The 19469-nt window shown below is 36.9% G+C and overlaps 1 protein-coding gene across 2 annotated transcripts in view; it reads right to left on the minus strand.

Moving 5' to 3' along the window:
- Positions 1-19090, minus strand: part of LOC134541681 (chromatin-remodeling ATPase INO80-like) — a 212181-nt gene extending 193091 nt beyond the window's left edge. Inside the window, exons 1-6 of one of the 2 annotated variants that reach the window (XM_063385299.1) lie at positions 18925-19090; positions 15848-15991; positions 13898-14001; positions 9244-9470; positions 3654-3830; positions 22-228 (exon numbers count right to left, since the gene is read on the minus strand). In XM_063385299.1, coding sequence (XP_063241369.1) covers positions 22-228; positions 3654-3830; positions 9244-9470; positions 13898-14001; positions 15848-15981 — 849 coding nt within the window. In that variant the 5' untranslated portion in view covers positions 15982-15991; positions 18925-19090. The remainder of the gene's footprint in view (positions 1-21; positions 229-3653; positions 3831-9243; positions 9471-13897; positions 14002-15847; positions 15992-18924) is intronic. The other variant, XM_063385300.1, reaches the window with a different exon arrangement.
- Positions 19091-19469: the final 379 nt, after the last annotated feature.

A 19469-nucleotide genomic window follows, 5' to 3' on the forward strand; every position in this document is an offset into this window, starting at 1 on the left:
CGACCGTGCATCTCAACCGACCTTGCCGAGCTCCTTCTTGGACATCATCATCCAGATCTTGCGCCGCCTGATGGCCATGACCTCGGGGCTCCTGGACTGCTGGGCGCGCTTGCGCGAGCGCGAGCCGCGCGGGTACCCGCAGGAAGCGTCCGCGTAGCCGTCCGCGTCGTCCTCCACCTTGACGTCCGTGAGCATGTCCTCGTAGTCCAGCTCGTCCGTCTCCTGCTCCTGCGAGAGACGCGTGTTCCTGTCTCAGAGACACCGTCCAGAACTCACGTCTCGCTCAAGTCGCTGGCGAGAGGTTTCAGATATGTTGTTGGTGGGTACAGAGGACGGGAGGGGACATCGGGCTCGCAGGAGGGGCATAGCCCCCGGTCGACATTAACCTAGAGAAAATTTGTAACTAATTTTCACAGACTTTTATTAGAATATTTTTTTTTTAGTAAATAAGGTTTTTTTTTTCCTTATTGTTTATTATTGTATGACTCCATGCACCCTCCTCTCCCATGAAAGACGTTAAACAATGAAAATACTGTACTGTTTAAATAGGGATATGCCTTTGATGGTGTTGTGGAATATTGTCTTGGTATTGTAGATATGTAACCATTACTATTTGTGCCTTAGGAGTGATTAAAATCTAGGAAATGAAAAAAGATAACAATATTTTTCGTGAACAATCAAGGGGATGGTACCTCCAAGATTATAGTGGACATCAAATAGACCTAGTACCGACTCTGTGCCGTAGGGTAGGTACGAATCCACAACTGTCTAAGAGACACGGGTCCAAAACTGCATTTCATATCGTAAAAAACTAATTACACTGGTCTGTTCGCAGCTGCGGAGACGGCTTTGAACTTTGAGGAGGGCGGGAGACCGCAGGTTTTGTTTTGTGTAACCATGTTACATGGTGAGACCTTTAAAAGGCCATTTCAATGCATTTCTGTTCTCTTTAACAACACTATAGTTTTAAACTTATTTTTAAGAGTATACCTATCCCTCGCTTTGCACGACTAATTCGTTCCAAAAAAGGTTGGGTTATTCAAAATTGCGTATTCTGAAGCATCATTTTCCATAAATAATAAGGCTAATTTATTTAATGTGTTCCAAAATTGTGTAGGAAAATATACTTCACGTAATATAAATGTGATGAATAACACTCAACTATAAATATGTCACACCATTTATCTTTATATGCCTCCCATCGCACTTTGTATGACAAATAATACACAACGTAACGGGAGGTACTAAGTTATGTACTTTATTGTCAGTCTGCTGGCTGACTTGCCCGCTCGGGCGTGACCTTCATTGCGTACCTTTCCAACCACCCTTTACTGACAGTGAAACCGATAATACTGTCCGGATACTTACATTTTAATTTTTCAAAAATTAAAGTGCTTATTCGTGTATCACCGCCTGGTTCACGCCAATCCTGTCAGGCCAATGATTATTTTTTTCATTGCAACATTCATTTAACAACCTTTTCCACGTGAATCATCTGTTCATTTCTGTTCCAGTATCTATGTCAAATATATTCCCTCTTTTGGTAAGAGTCCTTATTTCGTACGATTGTGCGCATAGTTGACTTGCTTAAAATTAAAGTGTGCCAACATAAGCGTGGCCTCCATGACAATCTGCGTGCCGTAATACTTCTAGTTTTGTCTCAAATACTTGAACACGATGCATTTTGAGTGATCAAGCACGTACAGTTACTGGCAGCTGAATGGGTAGACATTGCTTTTGTTTGAGTGAATTCTCTGCCACTGGCTAGACTGAGTTCACGGCCCAGTTTGTGGCCAGGCGACAACGGTATGGCACGGCGGCATACGCACGGACGTAAAAACATTTGTTTCTTTACACTCCATAGCCGCAATTTAACTTTCCATAGCTGATGTTTGTACAACAGCTGATAGCGTAGACAGATCTGCGCGCGCATCTCTTCCCCCTTGTTTGGCTAACTGTATCCCACCGCACATGTTGTTTACAGAAGTTGAAACAGACTTTGTAGCATCAAGTTCAACTTTTTTTTTCTTTTGCCTGCCGAGATTTCGTGCTAACTGAAATTTACAGACGTGCTATTCAAGACTGGGGCAGTAAAATTCACATCGCGCTAAATGAATCCGCGCAATTTGAAGAGACGTGCTAAAAGAGGGATCGGTGTACTAAAGATCAAAAAAATTACAATGTAAAATAATACATTATAAAAACAACCAACTTTGTAGGTTAGATGCGGACTGGAGTTGATTATTTTTTGTCACCCCTAACTTTTTTTTAGGGTTTGGGGGCAATCTCCATAGGACTGCCACTGTCTGTTAGTAGCTTATTTAAAAAAATCATATAATCAAAGGATAATAAGTAAAGAACATATTTACACTATAAAATATAAATAAGAGGAAATGTCTGTGCTTGTTTTGTATACATTTTTGTATGCTTATTTTTTTTCCATATTCACTCTCTCCACTCTAGCAACACCTTGTTCCCCACAACCCCTCCATCCCTTCTCATTCTGCAGAGCACAACAAGGATAAGTACAGTTCAATACAGTTCACTTTGATATCACACTTCACATTCTTAAGGAAACATTTTAAAATTAACTTAAAATAGACAACGGAAAAAAAAACTCATGAAAAGGCCTACAAATTCACACTGATTCCATTTCATAAAAATTGCTTCTTACAAAAATAATTGCTAGTTGAGATAATCAATAGTGGACTTCAAAAATACCTAGTTTTTAGTTCACTTTGATAGATGAAATGAACACTCTGAAGCATGGTATCGCATGCATGTGTTTCTGGTATAGTGTTGAACTTACACATAGCTAGTTCTTCCAAGGACATCATTTACAGATGAACCCCTGTTTAAAGAACAAGAAGTTTCTACAAGGATTAAGCAAAAACTTTCAAAACCCTGACATTCCCACTTCTACCAAGTCTTGTGCTTCATTGAACTTTCCTATTTTCGTTAAAATTTTCACACCTTTACATCAAGGGAACACATGTTTTGCTGTTATTGCAATAAGCTATTTACATAAAAGAAGAAGTTATACTGTGCCTGTCCCTCATCACACTTCATGCATGAGTGGGGCTGAAACCTGGCACCCCCGCGCTACAAGACACGGGGTGGGTTGACTACAGGAGCAGGGAAGGTGGGAGAGGGAGATTTTAAGCTGTGGCTGCCGTTCACATTCTCTTGGTAGCAAAACTACTTCTACCAAACTACCAGAAGCTTGATAACAGGATAACTAATATATACCCATGGAAGTGTTTGTAAATGAGATAGGAGATGCCCAGTCATCAATTGTTGAGAAGTGAAAAGCTGTACCATAAAAACCACACAAAGGATTGAATAATGAAGGAGAAAATTAAACAATCTGTAATAAATTCAAAAGTATACTGGTGTGTGTGCAATATTTTACCTAGGTTAAGAATACTGTCTAAATATTCAATGACCCTGATTCTAAATGGACACTAATTATATATATATATATATATATATATATATATATATGTGTGTGTGTGTGTGTGTGTGTGTGTGTGTGTCTATATATATATATATATATATATAGAGAGAGAGAGAGAGAGAGAGAGAGAGAGAGAGAGAGAGAGCTAAAAATCACATCTAAAATGGGCAAACTCTTGAAATGTGCAGATTTTCACCTGAGCTTCCTCCAGCAATCGCCTCTCCCTTGCACTCAGTTTCTTAATCTTCTTCAACTTCTTCTCCATCTTCTTGGTTTTCTTCTTTTTCCTGTTGCCCACAATGCTCCTCTGGTGTTCTGGGAACTTGTCATAGTTCGACAACAAGCCTACACTGTAGTACTGGTATTGCATATTCTGTGAACAAAACACAAAGAGAATCTAAAGAAAAGTGAATAATTAATATACCATGGTAAAGACCTAGATACATTTTTTGAATGTTGAAATACTATGCAATTGTATAAAGTACTTAAACTACATTACTACATTTAAAAAAAAAAATTCTATAAATTGTGACCAAATGAGCTTAGACACTGTAAGCTAACATTCTAATTTAAAATTTGCTAATTTTACACCTATCATGTGCAGAGAGCATTACAAGTTCGCAACGCACATGCTATACCAAGTAGACTATCTACGTATCGAACTGTGTAATCCCATTCACTTTCCAACTACTAAAATTGTGTATTGTAATAAAATGTTGCCTTATGTTACACAAAATTATGTAACTTACTTGCCGTTGCTCTCTCCCAGTGTTGTAGCATCTGATGGCGAATTTAAATCACATGGTAATTTTAAAAAAACTTTTACAAAGTTTTTACCCCAATAATATTTATGCTTCTTTCAGCCCACAAATGCTGTGTTCAATGAGTTATTGAATGAAATTACTGGTCATCTAGTTTCACTTGAATGCAACACATAATTTACACTAATCATCAAACAGCAAGTAAAACTATGCAGAACCTGAAAAACAGCTTAGCAGAGTTAAAATCCAAAAATACTACTTCCTCGTGTGAAGATACGCTGTCATTTCAGAACTTTCTAGCTAACCATTACTTGCAATGAACAAAAGTGCAAATTGGTGCTATATTTTAAATTTTGTTCACACCATATAAGTGAATCAACATCAATTGTAGAGTACATAATTAAATGTTAGCTTGTGGCATATCACTCCAGTTACATATTTAACTATGAGGATATAGTGACTGATTCAAATAAAAACACTTTTTAATTGGCACACCACTAGTGTAGAGTACAACCTGAAATACTTTGAGCATATCAAAAAGCTGGTAAGTAGATTATAAAAATTAATATATGATGAATCAGGGTATAACATCTTTTAAACATCAAGGTCATTAAAAATATGAGATGATGTCATGAGTGTGAAAGAAATGGGAATACCCCCAAGGAACCCATAGTTCACGCCACGTTTCCCATTTGCAAGAAATCTTGGTTAGGTCCCGCTCAGTATCAAACCCAGATCGCCTTTGTGGTGTGTAAATAAGTAGGGGCATTTATTTTATGTAAAATAATATGATCGCTAATTAGACTGCAATAAGTGGAGACAATATTTTATGGTTTTATATTTTATGAACCATGTTTATTCATAGACAGCACAATTTTCAACAAATCTAAAACTTACTTGTTCAATGATACTTAGGTACTTCACCAAAACAGTGTCACTTTGACTGATATATTGTTGCGGTTCGAAATTTTACAGGGTTTTTGAAATCAAATTTAGGGACTTTACTGACGGGACTCTGGGCTGGCTGCTCTGTTCACTCGTCAGCGCAAGTGGCGTGACCATGTAATTGGGGCACGGGGCCGGCGCGGCACGCTGCGGGCTTGCAGATTTTTGTTTGTTGTTTGTTCGGCCGCGCGCTGGCGCAGCCACGGGCCGCAGTTACTGGGGCGCGCTGTCGTAACAAGCCGCGCGGTGTGGCCTGCACGTCGGGGTAGAGGGGGGTAGCCTTCTCAGAGGTCCTAGTGAGTTGTTTAGTAAATTTGGCTTCAATAATGAGTGTTTGTTATGCTAGGCGCGGCGGTGCGCGCGAATTTAAGCGCAAGTGAGTGGTAGCTCGGGGCTCACTCGGGCGGAAGCTATGGCCGTCGCCAGTGGTAACGAGTTGTTTGGTTCATAATGTAGTTTAAGTTTAGATCGTCATGTAATCGTCTTCAAGCTCACTCTGGCGGAGGCTATGTCTCTCGTCAGAGGGTCAGAGGCCACGAGTCGTTAGAGTCATAGTTTTTAAAATGTAATGTTCGTTCGGGTTTTCAAGGGCAGGAGAGGCCCCTACGTTAGTTTTTAAGTAATCAATCAAGAAAGGCTTATTGGAAAATGTGAGTATAGAATTATCTTTGTCTTAATTTTAATTATAAATTAAGATGTATTCGGAAGGATTAGGGAAGAGCTTAGTGAAGCTCTCTCTTTCTCTCTTGTAAGGGCGTTCAGTAGTTAAGGAAATAATGAAGAGATTGTTTTTGTAAATTTTAATCCCGCTTTGTAAATGTTCGTAAAGACTGATTTTGAGTCTTTGACTTTAAGAATAAAATCATTTTAATTTAGTATTATGTTATTTTGCAAAATCTCCTTGTCCTTAGTTCAGCTCTCACCAGACATCCTGTACGGGATGACGAACCTATTACCTTCGATCCAAGGTACATTAAAGGATTTTATGAAGTTAAGAGGAATTGTGATTAATGCCTTTCGTAGAGTTATGCCAAGCGAGTGTTTTTGTGTTAAGAGTTACGATTCTTCCCCCCCCCCCCCCCCCCCCCCTGAAAGTGAGACACGCGACAATATGATGCACTTTTACAATATAATAAATTGTAATAAATATGCCTAACTAATGGGAGCAATAAAAATAAATCAGCAAGTATGTGTGTGTTTGAAAAATGTACCAATTGCATAATGTAAAAATTAGTTACTAAATAACAGTTGGAATATAAAAATAAAAAGTTAATTTTTTTCCCAATATATTTAGTACATAATTTTGGTACTAACCCCATTATAAATATAAACATGCTCATCACTGACTGACTCTTTAATGCTGTATAAATTCTATTTTCATGTGCCCACAGTGTAACATTGCTCTTTGCTAACCTGTTCCTCCTAGCATTGCTGCCAAGTCCATGGCGCAAAGATAATAAACGTGGGGGCATGGCGTCATATATTGACGAGACCGATGGTTTCAGCATTTTTCAAGCATAAGGTAGCGATATTTAATAAATAATTAATGTTTATTAAATTAAAGTGTTTGGTAAATTCGTTATTTTTCAACGGGCTACTTATGCGCCATACAACTAACGTAAGCTATTACAATAAACAAGGTGCAAGGCCAGTCATTTCATCACGTTGGCATCAATTTGAAGAACCCAGTATTTTCACAAAGGCCAACTGCATGTGGCTTTGCCTCGATCAAGAGTTGCAAGTCAAGTGAAAGTGTATATTGAATTGAATCCACAGTAAGAAAGATTATTGAATGACCAGAGACAACATGCAATGTAGTATTTCAGGAGGTGCTTCACTAGAAACGATTTTTTTTTTTTTCAAATATATCGGGTTATCCGGTTTGCAGGTTAACCGTGCCATATTTCCATAAACCATGAACACAAAAATAATTTATGAATTTTTATTTCTATTTTCTATTTTTATTTCAATTGCAACGGCACTTGTGTAGCATTAAAAACAATGCAATGAATTAGTAATGCAACAAATTAATTAAGTGACAAAACATCAAACTTTATTCTCTTTCCTCAATAGCTATTCGCTTCCTTCATTGTATATTTATTTCCAATGATGCCCAAATTTCAGCCAACGTTTCTATCCTGCCATCCCACATGTCCGCAGCAGCTCTGGAGTCTCGAGAGAAAAGCCAGAAGCTTTCAGGGCTAGGTTACCTCGCACCTACTAGGACGTGCTAGTTGCAGATCATGGCAGATATGCTTCTAGTAAATAACCAAGTCAGGAATTACGTTAACAGGTTAAATCATCTTTCTAATAACAGAAAATGTTACCTTTATGTTTGTTTTTTTTTAAATCTTATTACAACTGAAATATATCTCCTATATCAAAAACATTATTTTTTAACTCCGAAAATGTTGGTAGTGCCTACATAGAAATTTTATGCTGAAGCCTTCTTATGTAAACAATGCAGTACGTGAATTATTAAATTTAATTTTAGATGGTTTAATCTCAAAATGTTATTTAATATTTATTAAAATGTACATCTCATGTATTTAGACATACGTCTATTAGCACTGTATAATAATTTTAGTGGGAGTAGTGTCTTGATTAAAATGGTAGTCAGCAAGCATACTTACCTGATTGGTAAAGAAATATTTTAATTAAAACACTCTCTTATTGAAAAAATCATTTGAATAGCACTGTTTAAATTAGCGCTCTGTTTTACTGGAACAAATTAGGGCATTACATCAAAGGGCGTCTGTTACAGTGTTTGTCTAGATAGTCTGGATAATATATATATATATTTTTTTAACTTTGCTTTAACCATGTTTTTCTGTTATTCATGGGCCCCTTACTAGTCATTAAACCCGGATAATCAGGAGACTACTGTGTGTGTCTGTATGTATGTGTATATATAATCATTTTCATTTGCATGATATTCAAAGAAATTGAATTTTAAATAAATATTTTGTGTACATTAACCTAAAGATTTTGTAATATTCATCATTTTTCAACGGTGCCTTAGGTGCCGTACAACAAACTAGTGCTAAATAATATAAAATATACTCAGTGAATTTCATTAATTAAAAGATTAAGTTTTTGTAGTCTGAATTGTGTTTTAATTAATTTGATGATTTTTTATTGCATTTTGTTGCTTTATGGAGTATAAACTTGAATTTTGATGTTTTATGTTGTACTGACATGCTTTTTGATGTTATTCAGCTTTATCACAATTCACCATGTAAGCTTGTCCCTGGCAATAAGGTACCGTACTGGTCCGAATATAGGCCGACCTTTTTTGCCAGTTTTGTCAACTTTGAACTCTAGAGTCGGCCTACCACAGGAAAATCAAAATAATGGCACCAGTGTTGGCAACTTGTAGTTGCGACACGAATAAACAAATACCGGTACATACCAACAGTAACAAGAACAATAAAACCTATTTGCAATATTGACTGTTTTATGGTTGTTCATAACACGTTTTACATGAAACTATTTTGGTTTTTTTTACGTCAATATTAAACGTACCAGTAAATGTTTTTACGTCACAATTTCTATGAACTTATAAAATGTAGCCATTGCCGTATAAAATGTTGGCACCACTACAAAAGAATATAAAGATAAACAGAAACACAGCTTATAAATATTTATATATTTTCGTAAGTAAGAATAACACATTTTGTCAGTTCAATAAATACTAACTTAGTTGAAGTGTTACCGTGGTAATATGCTGCTGATAATCATTTTAGTTAGTTAAAATTTATTTTTCCCTGATTTTGAGTGCGCTGTAGAAGGGGTCGGACTATTTTCGAGGTCGGCCTATTTTCGGACCAATACGGTATGCATAAAATAGTGATTTTTCCCTTGTGATTGGCAGTCGTCTACAGAGAAGCCATTGTACTATTTGGCTGGACCATTAATAATGTGTTTGCTTCCACGCTGGAGGGCTACCATCTGTGTGCAGACAGTAGACAGAAACAAAGACAATGCTACAAAGTTTTAACACACAGCTGGTATGAGAATGCTTGGCCCTAGAGACGAGTCACACTGTTCGGACGAGGGAGGAACGAGAGGGGGACGCACCTCGGGATTGGCGTGGAACTGCTCTGCGTACTTCTTGCACAGTACGTGCTGCCTCAACATCTGCCGGATGCTCTCCTCGGACACCGGGCTGTCTTCCCCCTCCTCCCCCTCCTCCTCCTCCTCCTCCGACGAGCAGGTGGTGTCGCTCAGCAGCAGTTCCCGCAGCCAGTAGCGGTCGTGCTTCACTCCGTCCAGGTTGTACAGACGCATCTTGTCCAGCCGTCGCTCTGCGGGTGTCGCAAACATCACGTCTTGTGGATGGTGAGGCCATTAGAGACGCAAACACACAGGCAGGAATACTGGGGCAGGAATCAGCCAAGGCACTGTAACGCCCCTCGTGCCTCAAAATTAAATTATCTTAAATTAATTAAAAAGAGCCTTGGAAACTTGCTGGGTAAGAAAAATAAGAAAAATTAAGTTATTGACCAGAGGTGGCACGAGGTGGAGAACAAGATAATTTGGATCTCCCTGACACAAGCAACTTGGGAGCTGGTGGATCTTTTAAGGGAAGAAGGTATATCATAAATAAATTAACACTGCACAAGTAGCTTGGTCTATAGGTTCCCTGGTTTATTATTAAGGAATTTTGTGTTCGTATTATTCAAACCTGACAATAAAAATCTTAGTAATTAACAAAGTTAAAGGGGGGGGCGCCCCAGGATTAATTAAAATAATACATATTACACCTTAACAAAAAATTATTACATAATCAAAAATTTAAAAATTGCACCAAATTTGAATGTCCCAACAATTACATATATTTATGAGTTTCCTCGATTTTACAGATTCTTGAGGATGACGTCCTTAAAGCACTGCTCGCTGGTATCTTTGTTTTAGTTCCTTCTATTTAAATGAAAAAAGGAATATATATCTCATATCACCCGGGTCTTTCCAGGATGACCTCGGACTGCGGGCCAAACTCTTCTAACAAGGGGGGGGGGGGGGGGGGGGGGGGATCAGCTGGAGGTCCCGAAGATCATGCGGGGGCAATTTCTCCCTCCGTAACTTCGACCCTGTCTGAAACACAGCCCAAATTCAAAACGAATTAGACCTGCGTCCAGACAGTCATACACAGTTGGCACGAAAGCCAACAACGGGAAATTGGGGAAAGAAAAGGTCGGATCGTCACTCACCAGACAGGGAAGTTGACTTCTATTTACAGATGCGTCACCAGCCAGGAACTGGATCCCGCGAATACGCGGCTGGGCGCGGTCGTTTTCTAATTTCATAAAAAATTAAAAGATAAAAAATAACTATTACATTTTATACTACGCAGACGGACTAAACTACTTGAAAAAGATTATAGGGATAGCATCCCTCATTTAGGCGACTACATAGTCGGTTGCGGCCGGATGGAAGTCTTGCAGTGTCTCGTCGACTCGCCGATAATCAAACGGTCCGTCTGCAGTCGCGGCGCGAAGTGTCCCGCGGAGAAACGCGTCTCGTAATTAAAAGTAAAACTTGAATCAAAAGTGGAGGGGAGGACTGGGAGTCCGGACCGAAAGGTCCCGAAGTTCCCCGAGTGAGGGCCATAAAAAAAGAACTCTGATTGAAGTCTCGAAGCTGGTAGCATTGCGTCGACTTTAGCGCTACCTGTTGAGGGCTGTCTGAAATAAAAAAAGAATTGACTCGCCCAAGGCGTCTGCTTAAACCAAGGGTTAAAGGGCGCAGTCTAGTGCTACACTCTGGCGGCCTACAGGGTAAGTTGGCTGGGTGGTTAGCGAGTTTGCCGCTAGGTGTCGCAGGGTGGTCCATCCTGGCACACACATTTTTTTTATGCAAGGCATCCTGGGAGACGGTCGCTGTCTGCTGGGGTTTCTGACCTGTCATTGGCCTTAGGCGAATTCTTAGAACCGAAAGAGGAGGGGGGGGGGGGGGGGGGCAAAAGTGCAACGACGCTGAGAACAAGCGTCCATGACGTGCTTTTCGAGGAGAGAACCTAATACGTATTCGTGACCAGACTTACTTCTCTCAGCAGCTCTCTGAGAAGTAGCGGCTTGCAGCCCAGAAGCTGCTCTATGCAGTTTTGGTCATGTAGGGAATTAAAATTACAAACTCGGGACGTGACTGCAGGCGAGAGAAATTTCAACCGGACTGACCATGTCCACATTAGACAGCAAAATATCAGATTGGCCCCCTGGGAAGGGGCTTCGGTCCACTGGCACAAAGTTTAAATCCGTGGCGTACACCGGCCTAACAAAAGTAAATCACCCCCATTAACAACCAGATAAATTAAAAAAAATAAGAAACCCCAAAAAATTTTAAAATTATAGAAAAAATTAAAAAAGGTGACGAAATGCCTAATTTCCGGTACAGCACAAAATAAGGAATCATCCCGGCTAGATATCGCCGATGTGGATAAAAAATGAATCCCAATCCAATTACTAATACATTTCCTTACCAGATCCGATATCCGATACAAGACCCATTTAATACTCTTTGTCACTAATCACAGTACAAGTTCAATTCAATACTTTTAAGAAATATGTCAGTATCTTAATATAATTACTTATATATTATAATGGTTTTGGTAGATAACAAAAAAAAATAATTTTTACTGCATAAAATTTGTGCATGGCACAATACACATTACATCTTTAACTTATTAACCAACACAACATCTAAGTACAGCCTTAAATTAAAGAAAAACTGAAGTAAAAGACACCTACAAACTATAAAGAGGTAAATAAACAATATGTGTGACACCTGAATGGATGAAATTATTGTAATTTTTTCATGGGTGCAGAGGGTGAGGTAATAAACAACAGTGGACAGAAGTAAAAAAATATGTAGTAAACAACAATGGTCAAAAGTGGCAATAACAAAAAAAAAACTGGCATCGACCTACCTCGAGCCTTGATGCAGTCACCACTACCAGAATCGCAAGAATCAAAGATTGAAGGAATTGACTTTGACATTGCATCTCCATTTATTTTTTGCTTCTTGCTTAGGGCAGTGGTTTTACTTATTGAATTGACTATGCAAACTACCATCTTAAAAGTAAGCTTTACTTAAACAATATGGAGCCACTGGTAAGTACAAAAAGCATGGTTGCACACGTTTTTCGATCTTACTACACTGCATCAACTATTGAACGAAATATTTAACAAGACAGCATGACAAGAAATGAATGAACTTCACTGTTTTTGTGCAATGCAGTAGTAAGTAACTGAAAAAAAAAAATTAATTTTCTCTTTATTTGGCTAATCATAAATTAACTGCACTGCACACCTCACCGTTTAGATTATCTTTAAAAAAAAGTTTTAAAAAAGGGGGTAAACTATATGAACAAGTCCTGTGTGAATACTTGCTTTTGCATTGAATGTGACAAACATTTGTGAAGTCGAATTGAATTGTGAATAATTTTCTGAGCAGAGTTATATTAAACTTACGGTATGTGATAAAATAATGAAATGAAACTGTGACTGGATAGTGTTTCAAGTGACTGGTTAGTGTTTAGGTGTTGAATCAAATAATTTTCTTAAAAGTATAATTATAAAAATAAAAAGTGGAAAAAAAAAAAAAAATTACATAATCTCAAAAATTAATATTAAGAATTAAAATTAATGCAGTGAAAAATATTTTATACAAAAAAAATACATATATTCATGGTTGGGAATCAGTATAAATATTCTGGTACGGTAGCACTATTTATGAACTTAAGTTAAAACTGCATGTAACAGAAGACTAGTTAATATAGGGGTTTTCATGTTTCAAGCTTTGAAACTCAGGAGAAGCTTCGAAACTCATGCAAAACTTCATTCAGGTTCAAATCTTCAAACAGAAATCTAATATCTCAAACAGCTTCAATTTAGTTTGCTAAGTCAAAGCTTCTTACAGGCTTACCATACACCAAAACTCTATAACGGGACATAAACCCGTTACGTTCCGTTCACTATTATGATGGTCTTATGAGAATGAAAACTGATGAGAAGTGCTGCGACTCGCCTAGTGTATTATCGGTGCAATGTAACTTGGGTGGTGGCCCAGTTGCGAGTCACCAACTGCGCAGCAGTTAATTCAGCGCATGACATCAGCAGGCTCAGGGAGGTACATATAGAGGTGTGCAAGAGACCTTGCAGACAGTACTCGAGAGGCGGTAGTTTAGAAGCAGTCGTCCAAACCCTGCATTCGTGACACTCGTCGCCAGACAAAACCACTGGACGCGACAACAAGGAGGGGCAAGACACCAGATTAGACTATTTGGCGGGCAAACAGCACCCGCACACTCGGTCTGAGAAAAAACGTGAGTAAATTACAGATTGTCATTGCGAGCGAGTACCGAGGTAATGCCTGGTAAGAGACCAGCATGCTACATGACGTCCACAGGGTGGGGAGAGGTTTCTTTATATAGATATTTTTTTTATATTTTATAAATTTTAATCAAATATACCACACTTGCATATTGCCCATTCCTCTGAATCGTGCTGTAGTTTTTTTACAATTTTTTTGATGACCTTGCTGCCAAATAATGTAACATATAATTTACAATAATATGAAGAGAGAAAAATTGGACAGATAAAACATAACACAGATATTTAAACATGCATATTTTAATTATATTATATACATAATGTTTATACTTACAAACTAATTAAAAATAAATTTTCACAGCAAGTAAATAATATTTATTTCAGAAAGTAGACTAACTCACCCTCTCTGTTTGTTTTCACGCCATTTAAAATTCGACTTCCTCTTGCTAATTCTGCTTCTGTGAGTTGAACGTCCGCCTCAGAGTCGGAACTACTCCCATCGCTCCTGGTAAGAACATAATGTTAAATTAATTAGTGATATTGCATATTGGTGGTGCGATCATGTTCGTTGCTTCTTCCTAACCAACTGTGCCACTGCTAGCAACAGTGAAAATTCGTAATGGCGATTTAAGTGTAAATAATATGAGCGCAAATAATAAGAGTAAATAAAATAATATGAGCGCAGAAGCGTTGTCCCAGAGTATTTTATGACTGTGATCCCATGCATGTTCGGCACGTCTAGCGTTTTGAATTTCATCCTTCTTTATATTGTTTTTGTGTACTTAAATACGTGTGGAAAGGGCTAAGCCAGTGGATTCAAATTCACACGGCATCTGATAAAAACAGTTCTGACATTGAAACTTGTATGTGGTTTAATAATGGAATTAGATTTGAAAACTGTTCTTAGTCTTTGTTTGTTTCCCAATTATCTAGTTTTTTTACAGAAAGGCCACAGACATATGGGAAGTGCAGGTATTGGCCTGTATATGCCTGTTTACTGCATACTTTAGTGATGAATTCGCAGTCTGAACATCTATGAAAGGAAGACTCCCATCTGATTCCATTTCAAATATGAACTGCATAAAAGACGAGTAAATTAAGGGAATTTGAAAACTCCTCCAACTTTTCTGGTCCATGTTGCCAGACAAGAAAAGTGTCAACATAGCAAAGCCAGATTATAGGTGGGGTGTGTTCAATGCATCACCTAAAATCATGTTTCGCTATGTTGAAGACACAAAATCTGCCATAAAACAAAGTGGTACATCTGGGGCCGTTAAAAAAAAAAAAATTGGGAAACGAACAATTTTTAAGTCAAATTCCCCAATTGAAAGCATGACCACCAGAGTAAAACCAACCACAAAAAAGTTTTAATGTCGGAACAAATTTTATCAGATCCCCTGTGAATGTGGATACACGTACATTGGAGAAACTAACCGAACCCTTTCCACACATATCAAAGAACACAAAAACAATTTAAAGAAGTGTGAAAATCAAAAATCTAGATTTGCCAAACATGCCTGGAACCACAGACGTGTAGTATTCAGGAACAATGCTACAGGTAGAACACCCAATAAAAAGGAAAATAAAAGTCAGTCAACAAAGTATTGGATTAAAAAATATATCGACACCTGTAATTAAAAAATTGAAACTAAGTTACCACAAAAAAATATAGCCAACTATGTACCCTCACAAGTCATCAACATCAGTTCTCAGGTGCATGGTCAATCAGACCTTCTATCAGTCTGTTTGTGCCTAAGGACGGGAACAAATCTCGGTTCCAGAAACATTGCACCCGTTGTCTTAGAAAAGCTTGATGAGTTTGTCTATGCTGTATTCGTTCTGGTGTCCAGAATCTCTGTTTTGTCACACTGCTGTGTTTTGCCTGTGCTTCTCATTTTGTCCACATTATCTGTCCCGAATCATCGTTGGGTTTGTATGTTTGTCATTGTGTTGTCCAAGCCCTTTTTTTTGTCTTTATTTACTGTCCTTGCTGCTACTGTCTCATCTTTGTTAGCCCACTCTGTCAGACTATGCTGTTGTAATGTTTTGACTAATTTCTTCCATGGAATAATTTGTGCTGTTTATGTTGTTTTTTTTATTTTCTGACATCTGCTGATTTTATCTTGTTTTGTGTGTGTTTACATGTTCATCTTTTTGTACATTTATCTTTTGTGACCATTATTAAGTTTTTATGACATACAGTGTAACCAGCAATGGCGTGTGTCTAAAATATATTGAATTGATAAATCTTATGTTGAAAGAGTGCAATATTATTTATGTATCAGTTAATTAGTAATGCTACTAGCAGGAATTATAAATGTTAATTTCCACAGTCTCTAAAAGTCTCTTACGTGAGAGGAGTGTTGAAAATCTGCTCTACGTAGGACAGGAATGGTTCAACATCAAGAGCTTTTTCCAAGTGCTGTATATGCAACGGCTTTGCAAGTTCTCCTCTTCTCACCCCCATACTGGTGTCTTGGGACATAATCTTGTGTCTGCAACACACACAAAATTAAAGTACATAACTTGAAGGAAAATATAAGAGACAAGATGTGATTAAAAGTTAACCATTTACGTAAAAAAAACAAGAAAACACAAATTTTAAAACAAAACATTACTTTTTTTTTTTAAATACTAGGTTATGTGGAGAATCATTTCATGCAGATTTTAAGCCCTCTCACACCTGACCTATTGAAAATTAAACTAATTCAGGGGTGCCCACAAGGGGGGGGTAACGACGCAGACTGCGTCATTAAAATTTTAGGGGGGGGGGGTGGTTAAAAAACGAGAAAAATGTATATATTATTTACATAATTATAGCTTCTAATGTGAAAATACGTTTCTGGTGCTTTGATAATTGAAAGGGATCTTGTATATCAAATTGGCAACCCCACACTTTCCTCAACAAAAGCAGTTTGGCATCTGTCGGTTCTGGATGGTTTCTATCCCCGCTTCGACAATAAGCGCACACACGCATATGACCAAAATTATTATTAGAAAATTAGTTTTAATTGATGCAAAATGTGACAAAATATAATACTAAGAAAGTATAATATTATAAAATCATTGAGAAAATGGCACAAAAAATTTCGGAGGGGGGGGGGGCGGCATCATTAGGTTAGGGGGGGTGAGTCATAGTGTTTGGGAGGGGTGGGCACCTCTGACTAATTTGATGAAATGGTTTGAATCCAGACTATCAGTCTTTGGATGGCATCACTTGAATAAGTAAGTATCTCACACTATGAAAGCTCGAACAAAATGTTTTACCACAAGAGCACAAAAAAAGTAGTAAATTAAATCCAAAATCATTGTTTATATGCAATTAATTTAACAACTGTCATAAATGTACATACCCTCACATACATGATATGTTATTTCCATAACAAAATCTTAGAACATACTGCTTAAGTTTTCTTGGATTCTTTGATGGCCTTCTTTCAAGGCTCAAAAAAAAAAGTGTGCGAAATCAGGCCGTTAATTGTTACTGAATTTTTGATTTAACTTTTCTTGTCATAATTGTACACAAAATGACAAAGGTTAGTAATGCTAAATGTTATTAACCTCTCTTCTCTTGGTTTTTTTTTTGCTTTCTTCGGAAATTGCAGTTTTCTTATAACATACTTCTACCGCTGTTTGAAATACGTACAAAAAGTCTCATCCTTTAACTTCTTTAACAATGAATTTTCCTGGCCTGTTGCTCTTAATGTTTTCAAGATATTTTGGATGTAGGTTAACTCCGAAATTCTTGACACATGATAAAAAAAAATTATGGCCTCTTATAGGGAGGAAATGCTGAATTTTTTAAAATCTATTTGAATTGGTTAGTGAAATAAAATACCTAGAAAGCAACTTCCGCATATACAGAAATGAATCAGAAACCTAATAAGACAACAAAATCACTTGATACAATACAAATTAATTTTTTTGTACCCAAATGTAATTGAATAAATAAAATGAAGTAAAATTACTTGAAACAGCATCAAAAGAACCCATTTAGCCTATAACAAAATAAGTGTGCAGCCAATGTAAATAAAAAATATAATCAGCAACAACAAATTATCATACAACCATTTAAAACTATGTAATTGTTTTGCATCACATATCCACATTTATAACGTGATCCTGATGGCATGATACTGTGTAATGCTGTTTTCACTAAGTACATCAAAAGTTCCTGGCCAAACAAAACTATTCCAACACAAACGAATTATGTCAGGTCTTGTGAATTTTTTTTTGTTATTCAAGTTACGATCCTAATTCATTGTTATATCACAAACTGTTATGTTCAAGATCTTTAGACATTCTAAATTAAAACAGCAAGCATCACGTACCACAGGATCAGTGTATACAGGAACATGCCATCAGTATCTAGGGATCAACTTGGATAGGTACATGATATGGAACTTTTACTGAAAACTACTTACACTTACGTTCAATAAGTATTTTGTTAAAAAGGCATCAGTTCAAGACCACTGTTGCTTCAATGAAAACACAACTTTTATATACCATCCATTTCCTGAGAAAATGTGTATGATTTATGCTGTTTTAACTCCAACTGATAGCTCTACAAAGACACATTAACAGCAGAAAACATTAAAATAGCCAAAACAGTGACTGATGCCCTTTTAACAAATAATAATTCAAATGCTCAATACAACGCACAATTGTAGCTAGTTACGTTGAATTACATGTAGTTCTACTGTTGTGTATAATACTGTGTTGTGTTGTGTTAATACCAAGTTGATTGTGTCAATGATTAGTATGTTAGGATTCTCTGCGGCAGTGACCAACACACACCACTCATGACAAGAGCTGACAGTTCAATCCCAGAACTTCTGTATGACTAAAATGTATGAGCCTCTAAGGTAATTCTGCAGATTATATGCTTTCAGTGAAAATAAGGAAAAGCTTAAATTACATTTCAGTTAAGTTAGTAACATCAATGTAGGCTATTACTTTTCAATTTATCGGCATTTTTCTCAGACGCCGCTACTCTGCACAGTTACCCTAAATTAGTGTAACATATTTAAAATGCAACCACTCCAAGTCGGAAAAATGTTGCCTATACTTAGTCCAATGTTGTTAAAAGCGTACAATACTAAATTGCAATAAAAATATTTTGATGACATAAGCCGTCACATTTATATAATTGTGACGAGTCAATTATTACCAGTCTGTAACTGAAACACATTCCGATAAAAATGATATTGCTGCTCTTGAGGAACACAAGAGAAATGTAAAACCTGTAACTAAAAAAAATAATAAGACACAACCTTGAATTTAATTCCCACAGCATAAGAAATGTTTAAAGATTACACTATTATATAAATAAGTTTACAATCCTACAAACAAAACTTAAGACTTATTTAATGAAGCAAGTATATTTTTTACGAAATAATTAGTCGCCTTTTGTTTAGCTAATACGTACAATAATACGTGCTAAGTTAGCAGCAAACACATTATTTTTTAATCTTGTCTTCAAAGGAACAGGACATGCAAAATGGCGATCAATGTATTTCAACAAAAGGTATAAACTGTTCATAAACAAAGTCATTGCCATAGCTCGGGAGCTCATACGGGAAACCGCCATGATTAAGATTTCATGAATATGTAGTATCCAACACATAGCCATGAACTTACAATTTAGTCATATTTTAAAATATTTTCTTAAATATTAGGATAATATTCTGAACTCTCTAAAATAACAATTTACATCATTAAGCAAACAAATTCAGTAACATTTGTTTTACTAAGTTGATAAGAAAAACAAATTTATTGTAATATGTTGAGATGTGTGACTTAATTTTTCTTATTATCAGTTTGAGAGCTTTATGGATTATTTCCAACCATCAAATGTGTGCATTTTGTCATCAAGTAGCAAACAATTCCTTCGCTAACTTTAAAAATTTAGAGTTTAAGTTTAATTATAATAATATTGTGTTTTCACATTGTATGATATAAATGTTGAATACT

The sequence above is a fragment of the Bacillus rossius genome, assembly GCF_032445375.1.
Source record: "Bacillus rossius redtenbacheri isolate Brsri chromosome 4 unlocalized genomic scaffold, Brsri_v3 Brsri_v3_scf4_1, whole genome shotgun sequence".
Lineage (NCBI taxonomy): Eukaryota > Metazoa > Arthropoda > Insecta > Phasmatodea > Bacillidae > Bacillus > Bacillus rossius.